Here is a 19,054-nt window from a genome sequence, read left to right as displayed (position 1 = left end):
CGCCACACTGCCTCCCCCGAGTGTCTCCTGGATGGCACCACGTCAGCAAGATCACTCGATTTGTAAACTACAACGGGGCCGTCTGTGAGAACTGGCTGACGGATGCTGAAGCGCCTGGTACTGCTGGTGTCTTCCTTGGCTTTGCTTTCGTTCTCTTATTCCGGGTCAAAGGGAACCCCTAAACTTCCTTCCATCAAAGACGAAAGCCCCTGGTTGACCCGCGGACCCTACTGTGTAACAGCTGGGGGAACTGGACAGGTAGGAAGGTGAGAGGCAGAGAGCTGGGCAAAGAAAGAGCGAAACTGCGACATGGTTTTAGCACAGTGCCGGCTCCGACCCCAGCTCTCTGGTCACTACGTGTGTTTAGGGGGAGGGATGGCCACGGGGGTAGTTTGTGTCCATTTCAGTACCACAATGGGACTGTGTTACCTAATTTGTGTCATTTGGGGACAGTGACTTAACCTAGAAAGCCTTCTCTGCCTTCCTTTCCGGCCTGCCTGTCCTGTTCCCCGGCGATGAGCTGTGTACAGTGTGAAGGTGTCCCTGCGGCGACAGCGGAGCCCGCGCTGCAGGGACCGTCTTTGGTGGTCTGACGAAGCCAGAGTTTCCCAGCACGAAGCCAGCTATTTACTCAGAGGCCGGCTTAGCTTTGGCTTCGTTGTTTATTTCCACTGGGCCATTGACTCTGATGCTCCACTTACTTTGGTTGACAGCTGAAACGGTTTTAAAGTCACCTCCTCTGAATGAAGAGCAGCTTACGTGTCTAATGCCACGACACTGATACACAGAATGGCTGGAAATCAATATTTACTCTGACAAGATGTGCCTAGGCATCATTTTGAAAGAAGAGAAGGAAATGTTTGGGAACGCCTTACTCTGGATGGTACTCTGCTGGCGGTTCTTCCACAGGCACATGGCGATGAAGACCATGAGAATGAGCACCATCACCCCCAGCACACAGCCCACTATCAGGTACAGCATGTCACTGCTTCTGGTGGGGCTGGTCGCGGGCCCCACATGGCCCCCACCTCCAGAAGAACTGGGCGGGGTGCTCAGGTCTTTGACAGGATACTCGGAAGCTCCAGGGACACGTTTCACTAGTTGAAATATAAAGGAAAATATGACGTCAGAGTGCATACAGACTCCGTGAAATGGTTTACTCTCTGAAGGAGGTCTGGTCGGGGATGTAAGCCAGTCTGTTTATGCTTGTTACTGAGACGATCTGACCACCAATGAGTCACAAGGAGGGCTCAGAAGTTTCAAAACCTGATGTGCCAAAGTTGTAGCCGGCAAATTCTAGAGAAAGCATAACATCAGAGAAACATGTGCACTTCAGCTAACCCACACTGACGATGATCTGCTCAACCGTCCTTGTAAACGACTGCCAGAGAGTCGGAACGAAAGCACTTCAATTTACGGGTAGGACAAGCACTGCTTTCAATCCGACATACTCGGAGCTGAAGTTGATTCAGAATTACATGTTTTATGCCTCCACCATGTGATTAATATTAGTAGATATGACTTTGGACTATTAGAACCATTATATATAGTCCCCCAAAACCTCACACAAAAATACTAAGCATTCCTACAGCAACAAGTTCCGGAGTTCACAGAAATGCGGTACTTTGCCCCACTTCACTGATATCAGAGTGATGACAAAAGCTAACAACAGGGGAACTCAAACCCCCTTTTTCTCTGTCCCCAAACAGCATGCTCTTTGTGCCTTAAATGTCATGGAAAAGCAGCAGGGCAGAGGGGTGACGGCCTGGCCTCTGGGAGCAGACCGCCCAGGTCCTAGTCCGGCCCCACCACGTATCCACAGCTGTCTGACTTCCACCTCCAGGAACAGTCTCCACATGTGGAAAATGGGGGTAATGAGAGCAGCCCCATCACAAGGTTGTGACGAAGAGGAAAACAAGTTCATCCGTGCAAAGCACTGAGACTGGAGCCCCACACAAGGCAGCGTTCAGCTCTGTTAGGACGGTGACTCGTTCATTATACTGTGTTTCATGTTACGGCACCTAAGGACCCACACGAGCGGAGTGGGCTTTTAAAGAATCTACTCCAACATGATACCCGAGTTCCACTTTCTAGCAACTCGGACCAGACAGAGCAGAGCTGGGAACTGCACAGGAGAGGCCGCCTTTCCGAGGAAAGAGCGCTGCGTCCCTGAGAGCTGCATGAAGACTTGGCGGAGCCTCTAAAGGAAATCATGGTATGTTGGATTAAACAATCCTCAGGTCCCTGCCAACGCTAAAGAAAACAAACAAGTTTCTGAGGCAAAATGGATGTTAGAGATTATGCATTAAAGACCATGATGACTCATAGGGAAGTCCTTCGATTTCTTCACTCTTTATTTACCCTTACTTTGTTCAAAAATTCTACCAAGCTTAACGATCTGGTTGCCAGCCTCGGGCTAAAGTTAAAAACTTTTGCAGTGACGAGGCAGACACGCCCATTAGCACCAGTAAAAGACAGCTCAGAGTGTGAGATAACAAAGGTGACTCGAGAAACATAAAGGCAGTGGAACGCAGTCTCACATACACATGGACTGATGCCGAAAAACATGAAGAGAATCAGAGAACTAAAGAAAATCTTGGCAGTCTACGATCTTGGGGGTGAGGGAGGCAAGGATGGGCCTTCAGCACCTCGGGCATTCCCCCAAACCTTCCTGAATTACTAAAGATGAGACAATCATTGTTCATGAGAACCTCGAGTCACTTCTTTCAAAGGTGAATTTGTATCTAATACAATTTAAACACACTAGGAGCTGTGTAAAGTCATTAGACACATTAGAAAATCATTTGACACAGACAGTTAACATTTACAGAAGGTTTTCGTGTTGCACTGATCTGAGCATCTGTGAGTATGACCTCTAAGTCCCCAGCAAGGTCAATGCGTGAAGCAGGCTATGATAGACCCGGCTCTGCTATAATATTATTTAAACAACACAGCTATTCCACTGCTGTCTGTATTTTGTGTTTTGCATGGCTAGACTCTTAAATGTTTTGGAGACAGAAATGATAAATTTCAGGAAAATAAGAAACCCCCATTAACACACCAAAGTGTCTGATACGAAGAAGCACTTCAATATGCGCTAATCAAATACAATGCAAAGTAAGTCTAGAGGTTTACCTATGTACAGGCTTAAACGTTGATGTAATGTGTGGGTCTGCAACAGGAAGACGCATGATTTAGAACCACAAGACAGAACTAAGTCTTGGCTTAATAGTTCAAATTTTGGACCCTTAGTCTCCTCATTTTTAATCAGGATACTAAAGTCACCTGCAGCAGATGCCAAAGGCTGCCCGGTCCGTCCAATAGCCTCATTCTCCCATGCTCTCAGGCTCCCCAATTTTGTCCACTGAACCCCACGGAATCTGGAGTAGATCCTGATCCGTCATCCATACTGGGAATAGGCTGGGAGGCATGTGACTGAGTTTTGGCCAGTGAGACATTGGGGGAGCTGGGGCATCTACTAGAGGACTCTGGGAAATTTACCCTGGTTCTTAAAAATAGACATAAGGGAAAATGTGTCTTCTTCGGTCAGATGAATTGAGATTGATCACGAGTGCTTCTGATTTGTATCCACATTGGCTGTTTCTAACACATCTTCTGTTTTTAAAGATGGTAGTATTTCAGTTCATCTGTGTGTATAGGCAGGTCGAGAATTTCAACTGAGAATTAGTGACTGCTAATTCTCACCTTCATGACTATCCTTAATTAAACAAGCTGTGTTAGACATATCTGCCACTCTAGAAACCACTTTAAACATAACGTTGCACTTATCCTTAAAACCCTTACAGATTTTGTGCAGCATCCTAATTCTCACGGCAGTCTCAGACACAGCCAGCAGACATCTCTGGTCTCCCGATGGGGAAAAGCGGAAGGGAAGCGGCTCACTCAGAGTGACAATCAATAAAGTGATCAATGCCTCTGCAAACTCCTTTTTGGACACGTGCTCTAGCCAACACGTCCTACTTTTGTTCGGACAGTCTACACGTACACAGTGAGGAAAAGGCCCAGCGTCGTGGTTCCTGAGCAGTGATCCAGAGCTTGGAGTTCCGGCCCTGCCCAGGGGGAGAGCACCAATTCCCGCCCCCGCTCACCTTTCGTCTCACAGATCATCACGTTACTAAAGTCACTTTCGCCCCCTTCGTTGAAGCACTGCATTTTAATATCATAGGAGGTCTCCGGCTGCAGATGTCCGATCGTGTGCCACTGCTTCGAGCCTAGACGGGAAAATAAAAGAGGCGCTGCACGTACCACACAACCTAAATGAGGCCGTTACTACAATGAATGACCTGATGATTTCAGACTGCGGTTGGGGCAGCACCCATGACCAGTCAGTGTGTGTGATGCAAACATACTTAACGCAAGTATTTCAGTAATGCGCCGCAGATAAACCGTATTTCTATTGCATGGCTTGAAAAACAATGATAAAGAGATAAACAATTAAAGCTACACCTGTGTGTTGATAGTAAAACTGTTCCATTACAAATAATTACTGAGCCTTTTGCAAAATACATATTAACATTTTACAGAGGTAAAAAGAACCCTCAGGTACTCTGATCCTCTGTTTTGGCCCAACTCAATCCATTCTGTGCACCTAGGGGGAATGTTATATGTGAGATTGGCCCATGGTGCCTTTCCCAGAACATGTGACCATTTACAACACAGGCCTTAGCCACACTCTCCATTCCATTGTAGTGAACTCGACATGAACTGACATACAAACAGACGCCTGAATAAATAGTTCAAAATAATCAAAAAGCAAAATCCACCACAGGAAACATTGGCTACTCCTCCTGCTGCTTCTTTTCTCTCGGGTCAGGGTCCCCAAACCACAGGAGCCTCTCTCACAGAGCGATTCTGTGATTCACGGCGCACGGCCAGCGTTTCATTTAGAAACTCCCCTCAGCTGAACGCTCCAGTATAAATCACTCTCCATTTTTACTTCTATGGGCCCGTGACGAACTTTAATAAATAGAACACTTCTGCCAAATTTAATTAACTCTTCAAGTACCTTTAATCCCTCTTAGAGAATACCTCTTCAAACTGTTTCCACTATGCCTTAGAAACTCAACTATACCACCAACTGATTTAAGAACTAATTAAAGGGGCAGTAAAAAAAATCCCCACGTACATAGGTCAGATCTGTTTGGCTGACGGGACGATAGCACCAGGCTCCTTTCCAATTCAACACAGACAAAAATATTCCTATCTGGAAACACAGCCCCTGCCCCAGGCCACTGACACAAACCCCGCCTCCCTCATGAAAACCTGTATTTTATGAGATAAAAACACGTTTGTTTTAGGATCAAGGAACTCCAAAACAGGTTTCCAAGTGAGGAAATCTATGCCCCATTTATAAATGTAAAGGGAACCTTAAAAGAAACTTGACTCAAAATCTGGTTGCAACTAGAAGAGACCTATTTCTAAATTCCAAAATCTTTCTTAAAAACTTCTATTTTTTCTTTACCCCCAGGTCTTACCTAGCTCAGCCCTACTCTTACCTAATTATAAACATTCTCTTGAACGTTTACTACACTAGATTTAAAATTTTCCTTTCATAGTGTAAAATGGAATTATACTAAGCTTCTGGTATGTTACTAATAAGAGAAAAGTTAAATTAAGAGATTAATATTCCATTGCATTATTAGGTTGAAAATCAAAAGGCAATTTTCTCCTCAAAGGACATTTTACAGAAGGTGAAAAGCCAAAAGCACACACTTAAAGATCAAATGGCTGATTATGCTGATTTATTTGAAACCGAACTTCACTTTGTAAGATAAAAATATCCAGAAAGAAAGCATTAGGATGCTAGAAACATTTACAGTTTGTCTAAATGTGGAACTTAATCCAGAAATAGGATAACTTAATATAATTGTCCTCTTACTGTATTCTTTAACAATGTGAGTTCCACATTTTTTTTCAAAAGCTTAAACAATTTTGAGTCAGTACACATAAGTAATCTAAACCTTTCCTTTAAAGACAGCTTTACGTTCAAAGGATAAACACTTTTGTTCGTTGGTTTGGGAGAACAGGCCGATAGTTGCTAACTGCCACAAAAAGAATTCCAAATGCATAAACTTGAAAATAAGAAATAAGCAAATTACACAGCACAGTGAAGCCCACTTAAACATCTGACTGCTCCATCTATTCCGTTTGTAAACAAGCTCTCGGGGAATCGCCAGGCTGAACGCACATTCCCAGACTCGACTACTGGGCACAAAAGCTCTTCTGAAGTCAATTCCCAGTTCCACACTCAATACTCACGTCACACCGGCTTGTAAAAGTTCACAGGTCTAACTGCAGAATAGAGCTGAAAACTGTTTATCAGTGGTTCTAGAGAGAACCAGGAGGGGTGGGGAGACAGCGAGAGACAGAGAGGGGTTTACATTCGCCTTGTTTAAAACTATTTGAGCAAATGTTTAACCTCTGTCCAAAGATTTCAAAAGTGAAAACCTGAGAGTCCTGTTCTCCCACCCCGGCTAAACTAAAATGAAAGCTTCACTAGGACTAAACTGAATGAACAATTCTTTCCATTTCTCTTTTGAAACAGCTCTTCTTTGTGAAGTCAAATATGTAAGGAGAAGTGCCCAGCACTGTACAGCTCACTGAACGGCCACAAACTGGCCGCACTACCTGAGTCCCCGGCACCCGAGGACCCTCCGCCTGGTCCTTCTGGATGCTTCTTCCAGGCCCGCCTCCCTCGAGGTGGCTCCTGTGTCGACTTCACCGATTGTTTTGCTACTAACAATGATCTTTCTACATTTCCTCAATTCCTTATGTTTCAAGCAAACTTTAGGGACTGATTTCTATTTTTTGGGATTAAGGAACAACTTCATTCAATAAATATTTACTGAGCATCTACTACGTGCCAGGAATTAAAAGTCAGATGATACATCTTTCACTACGTTACAAAGGTAATTCTATCGGATAAACACAAAAGGAAAGCTACAATATTTAAAGAAATGTGATCTGTAGAACATATTTCAAGTAATTTATTATAAGACTACTTATAACAAAAACTATATGCAGTATTAGTTGTCAGGAGGGCATATGAAAATAAGCTTGGCCAGGGCAATTCTTCTGACACGGTCCATTAGGACATCAATATTTCAAAGACTCTTGGAGTGAAAAAAACCCTTGAAAGAAGCCTTCCTCCCAAAGCAAGAATCCCTTCCAAGATACTACTGAGAGCGCTTCCAAAACTAGGGGGTTTATTATTTTACAAGAAAACCTGTGTCAGAAATGCTATGTGAGACGGTTCTTCCTTTACACTCTTTCGTCTCAACTGCTTCTCTCCCAAATGCCTGAGTTCTTCTTCCACCTGGCAGTCTATGAATATCTGAAGACAACTCTCATGTTGCTTGTTAGTCAGCTTTTTCCCAGCCTGATTGCCCTGGACATTCCATTGTTTTTTTGAACGCCATTCATTCATTCAATAGTAAACCCTTCACCATCGTATGGACTGGGGATACAGCACTGGGAAAAAGGCCCCCTGCCCACAGGAGGTTAACATTCAGTAGGGGACAAACTTCAAGCAAATAATTTCATACATACATGCACACATACATAATTTCATACACACATACATACATCTATGATAAATTCCTATGAAATATAAAGCATGTGATTAGAAATTAAGTGGGAGGAGGGTAACTGAGGAAGAAATATTTGAGCACACAGCAGAGAAAAGGAGAGTCCCAAGATAAGGCCTCGGGAGATGAGCAGGGATGGCCTCCTGCCACGGTCCTGAGGCAAGAAAGCTCTTGGTGCAACACAAGGAGACTGAAGGAAGGCCCGAGTGTGACAGACGACAGAGTGAGAAAGGAGGTGTGTGAGGCAGGGCTGCGGGTGTGGCAGGGCCGGCCAGATCACCTGGGGCCTTCGGACCATAAGCAAAGTTCTGGGTTATACCGTAAACACAGAAGAAAGGCAGTTTCAATGCCCTTCCCCAGAATGGTGATTTTTTTTCTCTGCATACATTCCACTTTCCCAGCATCTCTGAGAGGACAACATGCTCAAGATGCAATCTTTCTCATACAACTCCAGAGGAACCGGAGACGGAGACATCACTTTTAAAAAATACAGCTAGAAGTCCCAGCTGATTTTCATACATAGCTGACCGTTCATTTAAACAAAAATTATTTGCAGATGAACTACTAACACATCCTATCTCCCCCACACTTTTGTAGCTGACAGTTTTCAAAACCAAAATGTAAGCTACTATATATATTAAGGTGAAAAAATTACTGTTCTTTAGAAAACATTACAAGTAATAGTACATGTACTATTTAATTTCACTGTATCTTAACTTAAGATTATGTTTTTCATATTTATAAGCCCTCTCCCTCCAAAGTTCCTTCACAGGAACTCCAGCTTGCCAGTGGGTCTTACCTTCAACAATGTCCCTCTTGTAATCACTGTCATTGTCACTATCTGTTGGCCGGTAATAAATATAAAATCCTTGAATGGGAGTGTCATTGTTAATTGATGGAATGTACTAAAAAAGAGAAGCAAAAGCTTGTCAAAGACAAAAAGAAATTAAACTTTCAAGTCCATTAGGATTTATTTATGTGTGTGGTAATATTTCTCTAGATTCATTTTGCAAATATCTTTGATGGCCATTTTAAATTTAATTCAAGAGTACTGCCCTGGCTGGTGTAGCTCAGTGGATTGAGCATGGGCCTGTGAGTCTCGTGTCCTAGTCTGGTGGCAGGCCCTGCAGGCCAGTTCCCTGCAGGGGTGCCTAGAGCAACATATTGATGTTTCTCTCCCTCTCTCCTTCCCCTCTAAAGATAAATAAATTTAAGAGTACTCAAAGGTATTAATGACATTTAGTTTACTGCAGGGCTCATAAAAAATAAAGCAATATATTTTACAAGGTTCAAAGGCATAAAAACACATTTGTTTTAGAATGAATAAATTATGAAGTGGCAATTAATTTAACCCTTGGAGGAGAGCTGAGGTACAATAATTTTATTTTTAACCTGCCCCATTTATAATATGTGCTTTTTAGACAAATATGTGTGTCCTTGAATTTCCTCACTTTAAAGTGCAAAACTTCGCTGTTCATTGTATCATGTGATGAGAATGTGAAACTGTCAACAAGGCCGAACAGAGAACTTGGGTGTCAGGGAGATCGCTTCACTCACCGTCCACTTGAGCATGATCTGAGTGTCGCTGACGGCCTCGGTGTACACAATGTGAGGGCCGGCCACAGGGCGGCTGGAGTAGCGGTTGGGGAACCCTGCCACCTGATAAGGACGAGATGCCGAGCTCCGAAAACTCTCACCATAATGGTTGATAGCAATGACTCTGAATTTGTATGTTGAACCTTTTGAGAAGATAAAAACACCCAGAATTTTAAAAAGCTGTGATAAGACCACTGAAGGTACAATACTCAAAATGAGGCAGTGGTGCTGTACCAATAATATCCTCTGAAGCCTGTATGGTTCATAGATTTCAACCCACTTGTCAACTTCTACTGACTGGTGGTAGGTGCTCAACAGACTGTGTTCAAAATTTCAAACCTAAACACTATGAGAGACTAATGATGTCTGTCAGGGAAGGGAGTGGGCAGAGAACAGGAAAGAGCACATTAGCTCCTCTTAACATCCAGTTCTCACACCCATCCAATACAGTATTAGCTGAAGTACCTGTGAGCAAAACCAGGGTTTTTTCCCTCGAAAAGAAACAACTGAAGCAAGTTTGACATGGTGAATCCATTTACAAAGAGGTGCTGTGTGGGTTATGTCACTCTGATTTCACCAGTAACAAGATGAGAGGGAGGAGATTTAAACTACAACAGAACTGACTTCCGCCAAGATGGAGGCATAGGTGGAGATGCCTTGCTTTCTCACACAACCAAGTTTAGAGTCAACTAAATATTAGCAACAGAAAACACAGCCAGAACACAGAAAATTGAACTTTTTGGAAGTCTGATAACAACAAATTCTTCAGCCTGACCGGTGGGGGCTGAAACCCGTCGCTGGCAGAGCATGGTTGCACAAGAAAACTCGGTCAGACGGACTCAGGCACGCGGAACCCAGGCGCAGGGTTGCAACGGGTGGACCTAGTGAGCGACCGAGCGAGCAACCGCAGGGAACCAGCAAGGGAGCAGGGCCGAGATTTGACTGTGGTCGCACATTTGTGCGCAGATAGACCAGCGAGGGAGTGGGTGGTTAGACGGGACCCAGCAGGCCCCAGTGGGGAGCAGCAGCAGAGGGCGCCGCCATTTCCCTGCTCTGACCCCGCCTCCACATACAGCGTCATAACCCAGCAACCTAAGTGGCCCTGCCCTGGTGAACTACCTAAGGCTCTGCTCCTCACTCAGCAGCGCAAAATGGCAGAGGGTGCCACCATTTCCCTGCTCTGACCACGCCCCCACATACAGCATCACAACCGAGTGACCTGGGAGTCCAAGGCTCCACTCCTCATACTTAAAGGGTGCGAACAGACCAAAAATGGCTCAAGAAGATCTCAGAGCCTCAGAGCCTATAAATCTAAGCGATGAAGAAATAGCAAAACTCTCAGATGCACAGTTTAAAACACTGGTGATCAAGATGCTCACAGATCTGGTTGATTATAGCCACAAATTAGAGGAACATATGAAGGTTAAACTAATTGAAATGAATGGAATTGCACAGGAAACTAACAGCAATGAAGAGGAAACTGGGACTCAAATTAATGGAGTGGACCAGAAGAAAGCAAATAATGGCCAAACAGAAAAGAGTGAAGAAGCAAGAATTCAAAAAAATGAGGAGAGTCTTAGGAACCTCCAGGACATCTTTAAACGCTCCAACATCCGAATTATAGGGGTACCAGAAGGGGGAAAGGAACAGCCACCAGTGGAAAACGTATTTGAACAAATAATAAAGGAGAATTTCCCCAATCTGACAAAGGAAATAGACTTCCAGGAAATCCAGGAAGCTCAGAGAGTCCCAAAGAAGTTGGACCCAAGAAGAAACACACCAAGGTACATCATAATTATATTAGCCAAGATTAAAATGAAGGAGAGAATCCTAGAAGCAGCAAGAGTGAAGGGGACAGCCACCTAGAAAGGAGTTCCCATCAGACTGTCAGCAGATTTCTCAAAAGAGACCTTACAGGCAAGAAGGGGCTGGAAAGAGGTATTCCAAGTCATGAAATCCAAAGACCTACAACCAAGATTGATCTACCCAGCAAAACTTTCATTTAGAATGGAAGGACAGATAAAGTGCTTCTCAGATAAGATCAAATTCAAGGAGTTCATCATCACCAAGCCCTTATTATATGAAATGTTAAAGGGACTTATCTAAGAAAAAGAAGTTAAAAAAACATGAACAGTGAAAGGACAGCAAACTCACAGTTATTAAGAACCACACCTAAAACAAAAGCAAACTAAAAGGACAGCTAGATCAGGAGTGGAAACATAGAAATGAAGATCTCAAGGAGGGTTAACAACAGGGGAGTGGGAGGAGGAGAAGGGGGGGAGAAAGTACAGAAAATAAGTAGCATAGATGGTAGATAGAAAATAGATGGGGGCAAGAATAGTATAGGAAACATAGAATCTAAAGAACTTGAGACACGTGGTCATAAACTAAAGGAGGGAATAGTGGGGGAGGGGGTGTGCAGGGTGGAGGGGAATGAAGGGGGGGAATAGAACAACTGTAATGGCATAATCAATAAAAAAATAAAATAAAATAAAATAAACCACAACAGAAGATACTTACTTGTATTAGATTTAAGAACTTAAAAAAAAACACTAAGGGTGGTGAGTTTCTAAAAATCTGGAATCTAAAAAATAAATAAGGCCCCTAAAGCAAGTTTCATAATAGCTCAAAGATAACCACTGGACTTCTGGAGACCATGGTTTCCATCTGAAAAATATCACTTAGCTTCACACAGATTTAAAACTGTCACCTTCTTGATGGGTTTTGAGTTGAGATGATGAAGTAGGCAAATGCTGTGCCAGTGTCCTCCCATGGCCACATCAAAATTACAAGTACACAACAGAAAAACCATCATTGAGAACAGCCTAAAATCTAGCTGAACAGAAGCTCCACAGCTAAGGATACACAGAAGAATCCGCACTGAGACTGGTAGGGGGAGCAGGGGCACGGAACAGGCTGGACCCACATCCACATGTGGCGGTTAAACTTCAGGAGGGATATCTCAGCTGCAGAGACAACGTAATACATACCAACATCTGCATTATGAGGGTACCAAAAGGAGAAGACAGAGAGCAAGGGGTTGAGAACCTAGTTGAAAAAATAATGACTAAAAATTTCCCTAACCTGGTGAAGGAAAAAGACACACAAGTCCAAGAAGTGTAGAGTCCCAAACAAGATGAACCCAAAGAGGTTCACACATTATAATTAAAATGTCAAAGCTTAAAGACAAAAAGAACCTTAAAAGTAGCAAGAGGAAAACAGGTAGTTACCTACAAAGGAGCTCCCATAAGACCATTAGCTGATATCCCAACAGAAACTGCAGGCTAGAAGGCATTGGCATGAAACATTCAAAGTGATGAAAAGCAAGGACCTAAACCAAATCTACTCAACCCAGAAACCTATGATTTACAATTAAAGTCAGAGGAAGAGCTTCCCAGACAAGAAATAGCTATTACAAGAAATGTTAAAGGGCCTTTTTAAAGAAGATAAATAATATAAATAATAAAATTGCAATAAATATGTATTGGTAAACAATTACTTTTAATGCAAATGGATTAAATACTCCAATCGAAAGACACAGGGTGGCTGAAGGGATAAGAAAACAAGACCCTAACACATATGCTGTCTACAAGAGACCCACCTCAGAGCAAATGACACACACAGACAAAAAGTAAAGGACTGAAAAAAGACATTTCATGAAAATGGAAACAAAATAAGAAAGGTGGAGTAGCAATACTTATTCCAGACAAAACAGATTTTAAAATAAAGGATATAACAGGAGACAAAAAAGGACCCAGCAATCCCACTTCTGGGTATTTATACAAAGAAACCCCAAACACTAAATTAGAAGGACATATGTGCCCCCGTGTTCACTGCAGCACTATTCACAATAGCCAAGATATGGAAGCAACCTGAGTGTCTGTCAAGAGATGAGTGGAGGAAGAACGGGTGCAGACATGCAACGGAATATGACTCAGCCACAAAACAGAACGAGAACTTGCACTGCAACGGCACAGATGGACTCAGAGGGTACCGTGCTGAGTGAAGTAAGTCAGACAGAGAAAGACAAATACCATATGATTTCACTTATATGTGGAATCTAAAAAAATACATGAATGAGAACAGAAACAGACTCACTGAAACAGAGAACATTTTGGCAGCTGCCAAATGGGATGAGGGGATGAGGACTGAGGGGATGAGGATTGAGGGGATGGGTGAAGAAGGTGAAGGGACTAAGAAGTACAAATGGGCAGTCACAGAACGGTCATGGGGATGTGAAGTGCAGCACAGGGAATACGGTCAATAACATTGTAACTATGTGTGGTGTCAGGTGGGTTGTAGATTTACTAGGCTCATCATTTCATAAGCTATATAAATATCTGCTCACTAGGTTTTACACCTTAAATTGATATAATATTGTATATTAACTGTAATTGAAAAATAAAAAATTATTTTTAAAAAACCTGCCACCTTCTCCCAACTATACCTACGTCACGTCCCTAGGTTCTTATGTTGCCTGTTTAGACAAACGCAGGCGTTTGCTGCTGAAATACATGTACAAGTCCACAAACCAAAGTGGTTGTGAGACGTACACAGGTAAAATGTATTTGTCTTTTGCAGTTTAATTTTTCCACAAAGCCTCAAGATACTGGGCGTGGGGAGCGCTGCTCCGCTGGAACAGGACTTACAGGGCACGGCATTCGGTGCCACCTCATTTCCCTGAGAATAAGCACCAAGTGTCACTAGGCTGAGATGTATCAGCAGATCACACAACTGTCGCCAGGTAACGACTCTCCTCTTAAAACACTCATTCATACCAAATCGCATACACGAGTGCAAAGATGCTACCACAACACTGCTTCTACTCATCTGCAGTTAGAAACCATCGGAAACCCAGAAATACAAAATGGGTTAAGTGAATTATGGTATACTTATTTGGCAGAAACACAGTTATTAAAAGCTGAGTTTTTTAGGAATTTTTAATGATAGTGAACAATGCATATAGGATATAATACGGGGAAAAGGGAGTCACAGAGCAATGTTTATGACATGATCCTAGTTTATATTAAAAGGAAAAAAGACACTCAAATATAAATAATGATTGTATTTGGATAGGTGGGTTTCAGGTGACTTGCTCTCTTCTTCATATTTTATTTTCAAAGTTTTACACAATAAGCTAGCATTATTTTAGCAATTAAAACTATACAGTTATTGAAAATATGCAGCAAAAGTCAGCACTGATGATTAAAAAAAGAAAATGTTTCAATATCACTACCTGGTTCTAAAGTTCGAACTTCCACTGAGAGTTTGGAGGGAGAGATATCTTCAGCTGCCACCAGCCAATCGCTCGTCCCCATCCGTTTATACTCCACCTTGAAGGCAGTGATTGGAGAACCCCCATTGGCCCGAGGGATCCAAGTGACGTAGACGGACGTCTCTGATGCAGTGGAGATGGTAGGCCGATCAGGGGCCTCCGGAACTAAAAGTGGAAACATTCACCTCAATAACGCACGGTGTCGAAGACAAGAATAATTCACATAAACCAGGAGGGACAAGTGGCCAACATCATTTAATCAAAGGTTCTTCAAACTTTGCCAGAGTTAATAATGTGGAGTATCTTCCTGTCCTCTGTTAAAAGGCCATGAAATAGACAAACACAGGAAATACAAGGAAGAAAAGGAAAAATAACCTACAAACTTGACGACTGCCTCTGAAAAACTGAACGTTAACTGTGACCACGCTACTTTGGATTTATGGCTGAAACTGTGTATAAGTAATTACAATTTACAGTAAATTTCAAAATTATGTGTTATCTTATGTGAATGTTTTGTTTAGCCATCCAAGCTACACAGAACACCTTCACCAAACAATCTACAGATTATTATATTAGTTGTTACTGTCCCTCAAGGCTACGGGACTGCTACTCCAGAACACAGACTGAAGGCAGTAAACAGGTCAAAGTCGACCCATAGAATCAATACTGATAATAACAGAGAGAGAGCTGCTCAGGACAAAAGCAGGAAAACAGGACACGTAGTCAGAGAAAACTGCTATGAGAAAACAGACGACCCACAGGATCATCCACATGAATGTGTAGGAAAAGGGGGTCAGGGAGCGAATGTCTGGCAGTTTCCAGTTTGAACTGCTATGGGGAGGGGCGGGGGGAGAGGAGGAGGGGAGGGGAGGGGAGGGGAGGGCCTAACCCACGATCAGACGTCTGGTCCTGCGGCACATGGAGACGCCAGCCACTTGAGCCAGGTACCTAACTCTCCCTGCTGACCAAGTGGCTCTGTGCTCCTAGCTGGCTTCCCACCTGGTTCTTATGAGGAAAGGATGCTGTTAGGAACAACCTGGTCTAAGTGACAGTCATATCACAAGTTAGTAACTGCCCCTCAACTGTGAATTTTGTAACAATGAGATCATTCTCAAGAGGCTGACTCTCCTTTGGTGTGCTGAGAATCAGGTTTCTGGAGCTGGAACAGGAAGGACCCCCTGTGGCCCTGGTGACATTTCTTGGGTGAAGTCACCAGGCGGCCCTGTCTCTGTCTAGCCCATGCCACACTTGTCAAACAGCACCCTCTGTCTCAACACCTCTCCAACCCAGACACGTATACAGAACAAAATTACACTGCCTTTGGTACTTGTACGAAGAAACATGTGGCATTTAAAAACGAATTGCTTAATGGATAAAAGGAGGAATATATTCAAAGCAGGCAGCTTTCAGTGGTACTTACTGTAGTCCTTTCAAGTCAGAAAGCAATGGAAACAGAACAAATAGAACGGTGTTAGTAAATCTCTTTTTAAATACTATGCTCACCACACAACTTCCTTATGCCGATTTATATGGGGTTAAAACTCATTAAGAAACAGCGCAGTTTGAACAGAAAAAAAAGTTATTAGGTGAAGAAAATCTCCACAAACAAGAATATCTTCAATATCTAAAAGAACTAGCATGAGACAGTTAAAGGGGAAAAGAAAGAACCCTGCACCTGGAGCTGAACAGCCTGAATTTGAGAAGCAGTTCCAGTTTCTGGATGCTCTCAGACAGGCAGCATAGCCGTGCAGAGTCTCAGCTTCCTACTTGGTGAAACAGAGAACACTGCCTTCTCCATGAGGTTGTTATGATGATTAAGTAAATCACTTCTTACGGTTATCTCTGCTGGATAACGCCAGACTCAGGATTTCCACTGCTGCCTCCGTCATCTTCACCTACAAATTCTCATGGCCCCCCTTGGCGAACGGGCCCTTGCTGGCCAAGCCCGAGCACCGCATTTCTCCCCCTCATTCAGTGTGGACTGGATCACCTCGATCTGCCGTCTTTCTCTGTGTCCTCGTTGGACACAGAAGGATCTCCATTCACACCGTCACTGTCCTCATTACTTGCCCAACCTCATTGTTGGCCATTCCTCCCATCTCCCTCTTTAAAATACTTCAGGGTTCTTTCCAGCTTTCGGGGAAAGATTACGCCTGTCTCCCCCACTCCACCGTCATTCTGCACAGCAACCAGTCACACTAATAAAATCCCCCACCTCTAATCTCTGAATGAAATGGAACACGCCATTCACACGTCTCTTTGCACAAAGAGCTGCCTTTGCCTAGAACCTCTTTTTCTGTCTCCCCATCAGCTACACAGAGTCTTGGAGGCTCAGCCCCGGGAGGCTCTCTCACCAACAGGTGGTCTCCTCTCTACCAAAAGGGGTGATTCCGACAGTTCTCTCGTGAGCTCAGACCGTCTCGTGTGGAATCTCGGACACAACGAGTCCACATCACTGCCAGGGGTTCATTTGTCTGTGTTACCCGCGACATGGTTACTGGTTCAGTTGTCCATATCATCCTGTAAACTTCTCGTAGGCAAAACTTATTTTATCTCTGTTGCTCCAGCATTTAGTACAGACAGGGTCTGCCACTGTAACTGTAGAATCGATAACTGTGAAATTTACATACTAAAAAGACACCTTTCAGAGATTTTACTGCAACAGTATTTAAAAAACCGTAAGATTGGCAAGTGAGAGCAATGAAACTGAGTGTGACCTATAATCATTCGATTAAAAAAAAACCCTAAATCGTACTATAGGTACCGCCATATATTTTAATAAGTCATCAAAAAAAAAAGGGCAGACTTGCAGAATTCAAAATATAAATTTGGTCTCCTTGCTACAGAGGACACAGCAAAATCCTTTTTTGTGAGTTATAACTACTTGGTGCCAGATGTTTTTAATCTGAGTGTATTATCTTAAATACCAAGCACGACAAGGGGTTGCCAGGATTTGAATATGACAGGACATTGAAGAAAAGGGTGGAAATAGGAGCTAGAGGAGCTACAGGCAGAACAGAATCTGAACGATAAACCAACACCTGGTCCCACTCGGACCCCCAGAGAATCTGAACCAGGCGGTGACACAGACAGACAAACAGAAGCAGCACGTGAAGGCCCCGCCTCACCTCCACTGTGCCTCAACGGGTCAGTCAGGACGGCCCCAAAGTGCTCCGCTGCCTCCGAGACCACCGGGCGCCGAGGGACGCCCGCGGGGGGGGAGGAAGCCTGGGTGCTCTTCGATGAGGCCGTTTTCTCTGGAAAGTTTAAAAACATACTGTCACGTACGCTTCTGTGTACATGCAAAGTAAGAAAAGATACCGTGAACTTCAACCGGCAGGCAGAGGTAGATACATGAACTTAGCTGTTACCGTGTCCAAACTGAAGACCTACGTGGTAAATACTTATTACTCTGAGGCATTGACTTGAAAAATTACTTATCTTTTTCCAGTACCTTAAAGGGAAAAGTAAAGTGTGTCATTCACAGGCTAACTTTAATTTACACATCGAAAAATCAACACATGAAAAAGTCAAGTGACTAGGGGAAAGGTTTTCAAACTACTCGTCCATTTTTCTCTCCACCAGACATGCTTCTTAATTCTAAAACATAAAATCCATTATTACAGGGCTTCTGGTTAGTTTCTTCACAGGAAAACTGTCATGTTAAGTTTTAAAATTTCAAGAGGCAAATAGTGAAATTGGGTGATTATTTTAAAGCTGAAATACATGATTATTTGGCATTTATAGGTCAGCCTCTATGAACAACTAAGAATTTAAAAAATTAACTCAAAATACATTTCAAATAAATACTCATTATTCTTCTGGCCAGTTGCAGGAATTAGAGGAAAGGGTCTTTTTCAAAAGCCAGATGGTAATGTCTTCCCAACCCTCACACCGCCTGCTTTAGCTGGGCCAAGATCAATCACTCCTCCATCCAATCCCCATCCCTGCTCACTGAAGTCTTCTTCTTGACTGCCTATGGCCAAGCTACGAGGGCATCCTCCATCGGGCCTCCCCACAGAGAGACTGTCCTTTCTCTGAGCACTGCTGGCATTTTCTCTGTTCGTCTTTCTTAGTACTTACCACTTCCAGCCTCTGCCTAGGCTCTTGCCCCCTCCTTGCCCTGCAGCCCAAAGTGTCTGTTGAAACACACAGCAGGTTGTGCTACAACTCTGCTCAAATTCCTGCCAAGTTCCTGACGAGGCGCTGTGTGACGTGGCCACTCTGTCACCTCCCTGAGTGTCCTCCTCACTTACTTAACTCCCATGACAGTGGCCCCCTCGGTGTTCCGAGTGCACACCAAGCACGGCCTGCCCCAGGGCCTTTGCACTCACTAGTCTCACTGCTGGGATGCCCTCCCCGAGATGGCCACGTGGCTTTCCACTTCGCCGCCTCAATGCTCTGCTCTGCTGCCGATGGCTCACTGAAGACTTCTCCAGCTACCTCCCTAAACGATGACACCTGCTACACCACCCACTTCCTATATGCACCCCCTAATTCGTTTTTCTCATTAACATTCACCACCTTCTCACATATAACTTAGGCACGCATCTCTCCCAACTAGAATGTAAGGTCC

The 19,054-nt window shown here is 43.6% G+C and overlaps 1 protein-coding gene across 6 annotated transcripts in view; it reads right to left on the bottom strand.

The window, feature by feature from the left end:
- Window positions 1–19,054, bottom strand: part of CDON (cell adhesion associated, oncogene regulated) — a 97,073-nt gene that overhangs the window by 21,561 nt on the left and 56,458 nt on the right. For all 6 annotated transcript variants that reach the window (XM_053659424.1, XM_037134159.2, XM_037134164.2 and 3 more), the window contains 6 exons: window positions 17,607–17,735; window positions 14,440–14,643; window positions 9,165–9,346; window positions 8,407–8,512; window positions 4,110–4,232; window positions 876–1,097 (listed from right to left, as the gene is read on the bottom strand). In XM_053659424.1, coding sequence (XP_053515399.1) covers window positions 876–1,097; window positions 4,110–4,232; window positions 8,407–8,512; window positions 9,165–9,346; window positions 14,440–14,643; window positions 17,607–17,735 — 966 coding nt within the window. The remainder of the gene's footprint in view (window positions 1–875; window positions 1,098–4,109; window positions 4,233–8,406; window positions 8,513–9,164; window positions 9,347–14,439; window positions 14,644–17,606; window positions 17,736–19,054) is intronic.

Source organism: Artibeus jamaicensis, unplaced genomic scaffold (assembly GCF_021234435.1).
Source record: "Artibeus jamaicensis isolate MK-2021 breed Jamaican fruit bat unplaced genomic scaffold, CSHL_Jam_final scaffold_660, whole genome shotgun sequence".
Taxonomy (NCBI): domain Eukaryota; kingdom Metazoa; phylum Chordata; class Mammalia; order Chiroptera; family Phyllostomidae; genus Artibeus; species Artibeus jamaicensis.
Note: the sequence above shows the minus strand (reverse complement) of the source record. Positions and strands in the feature narration are given on the sequence as shown.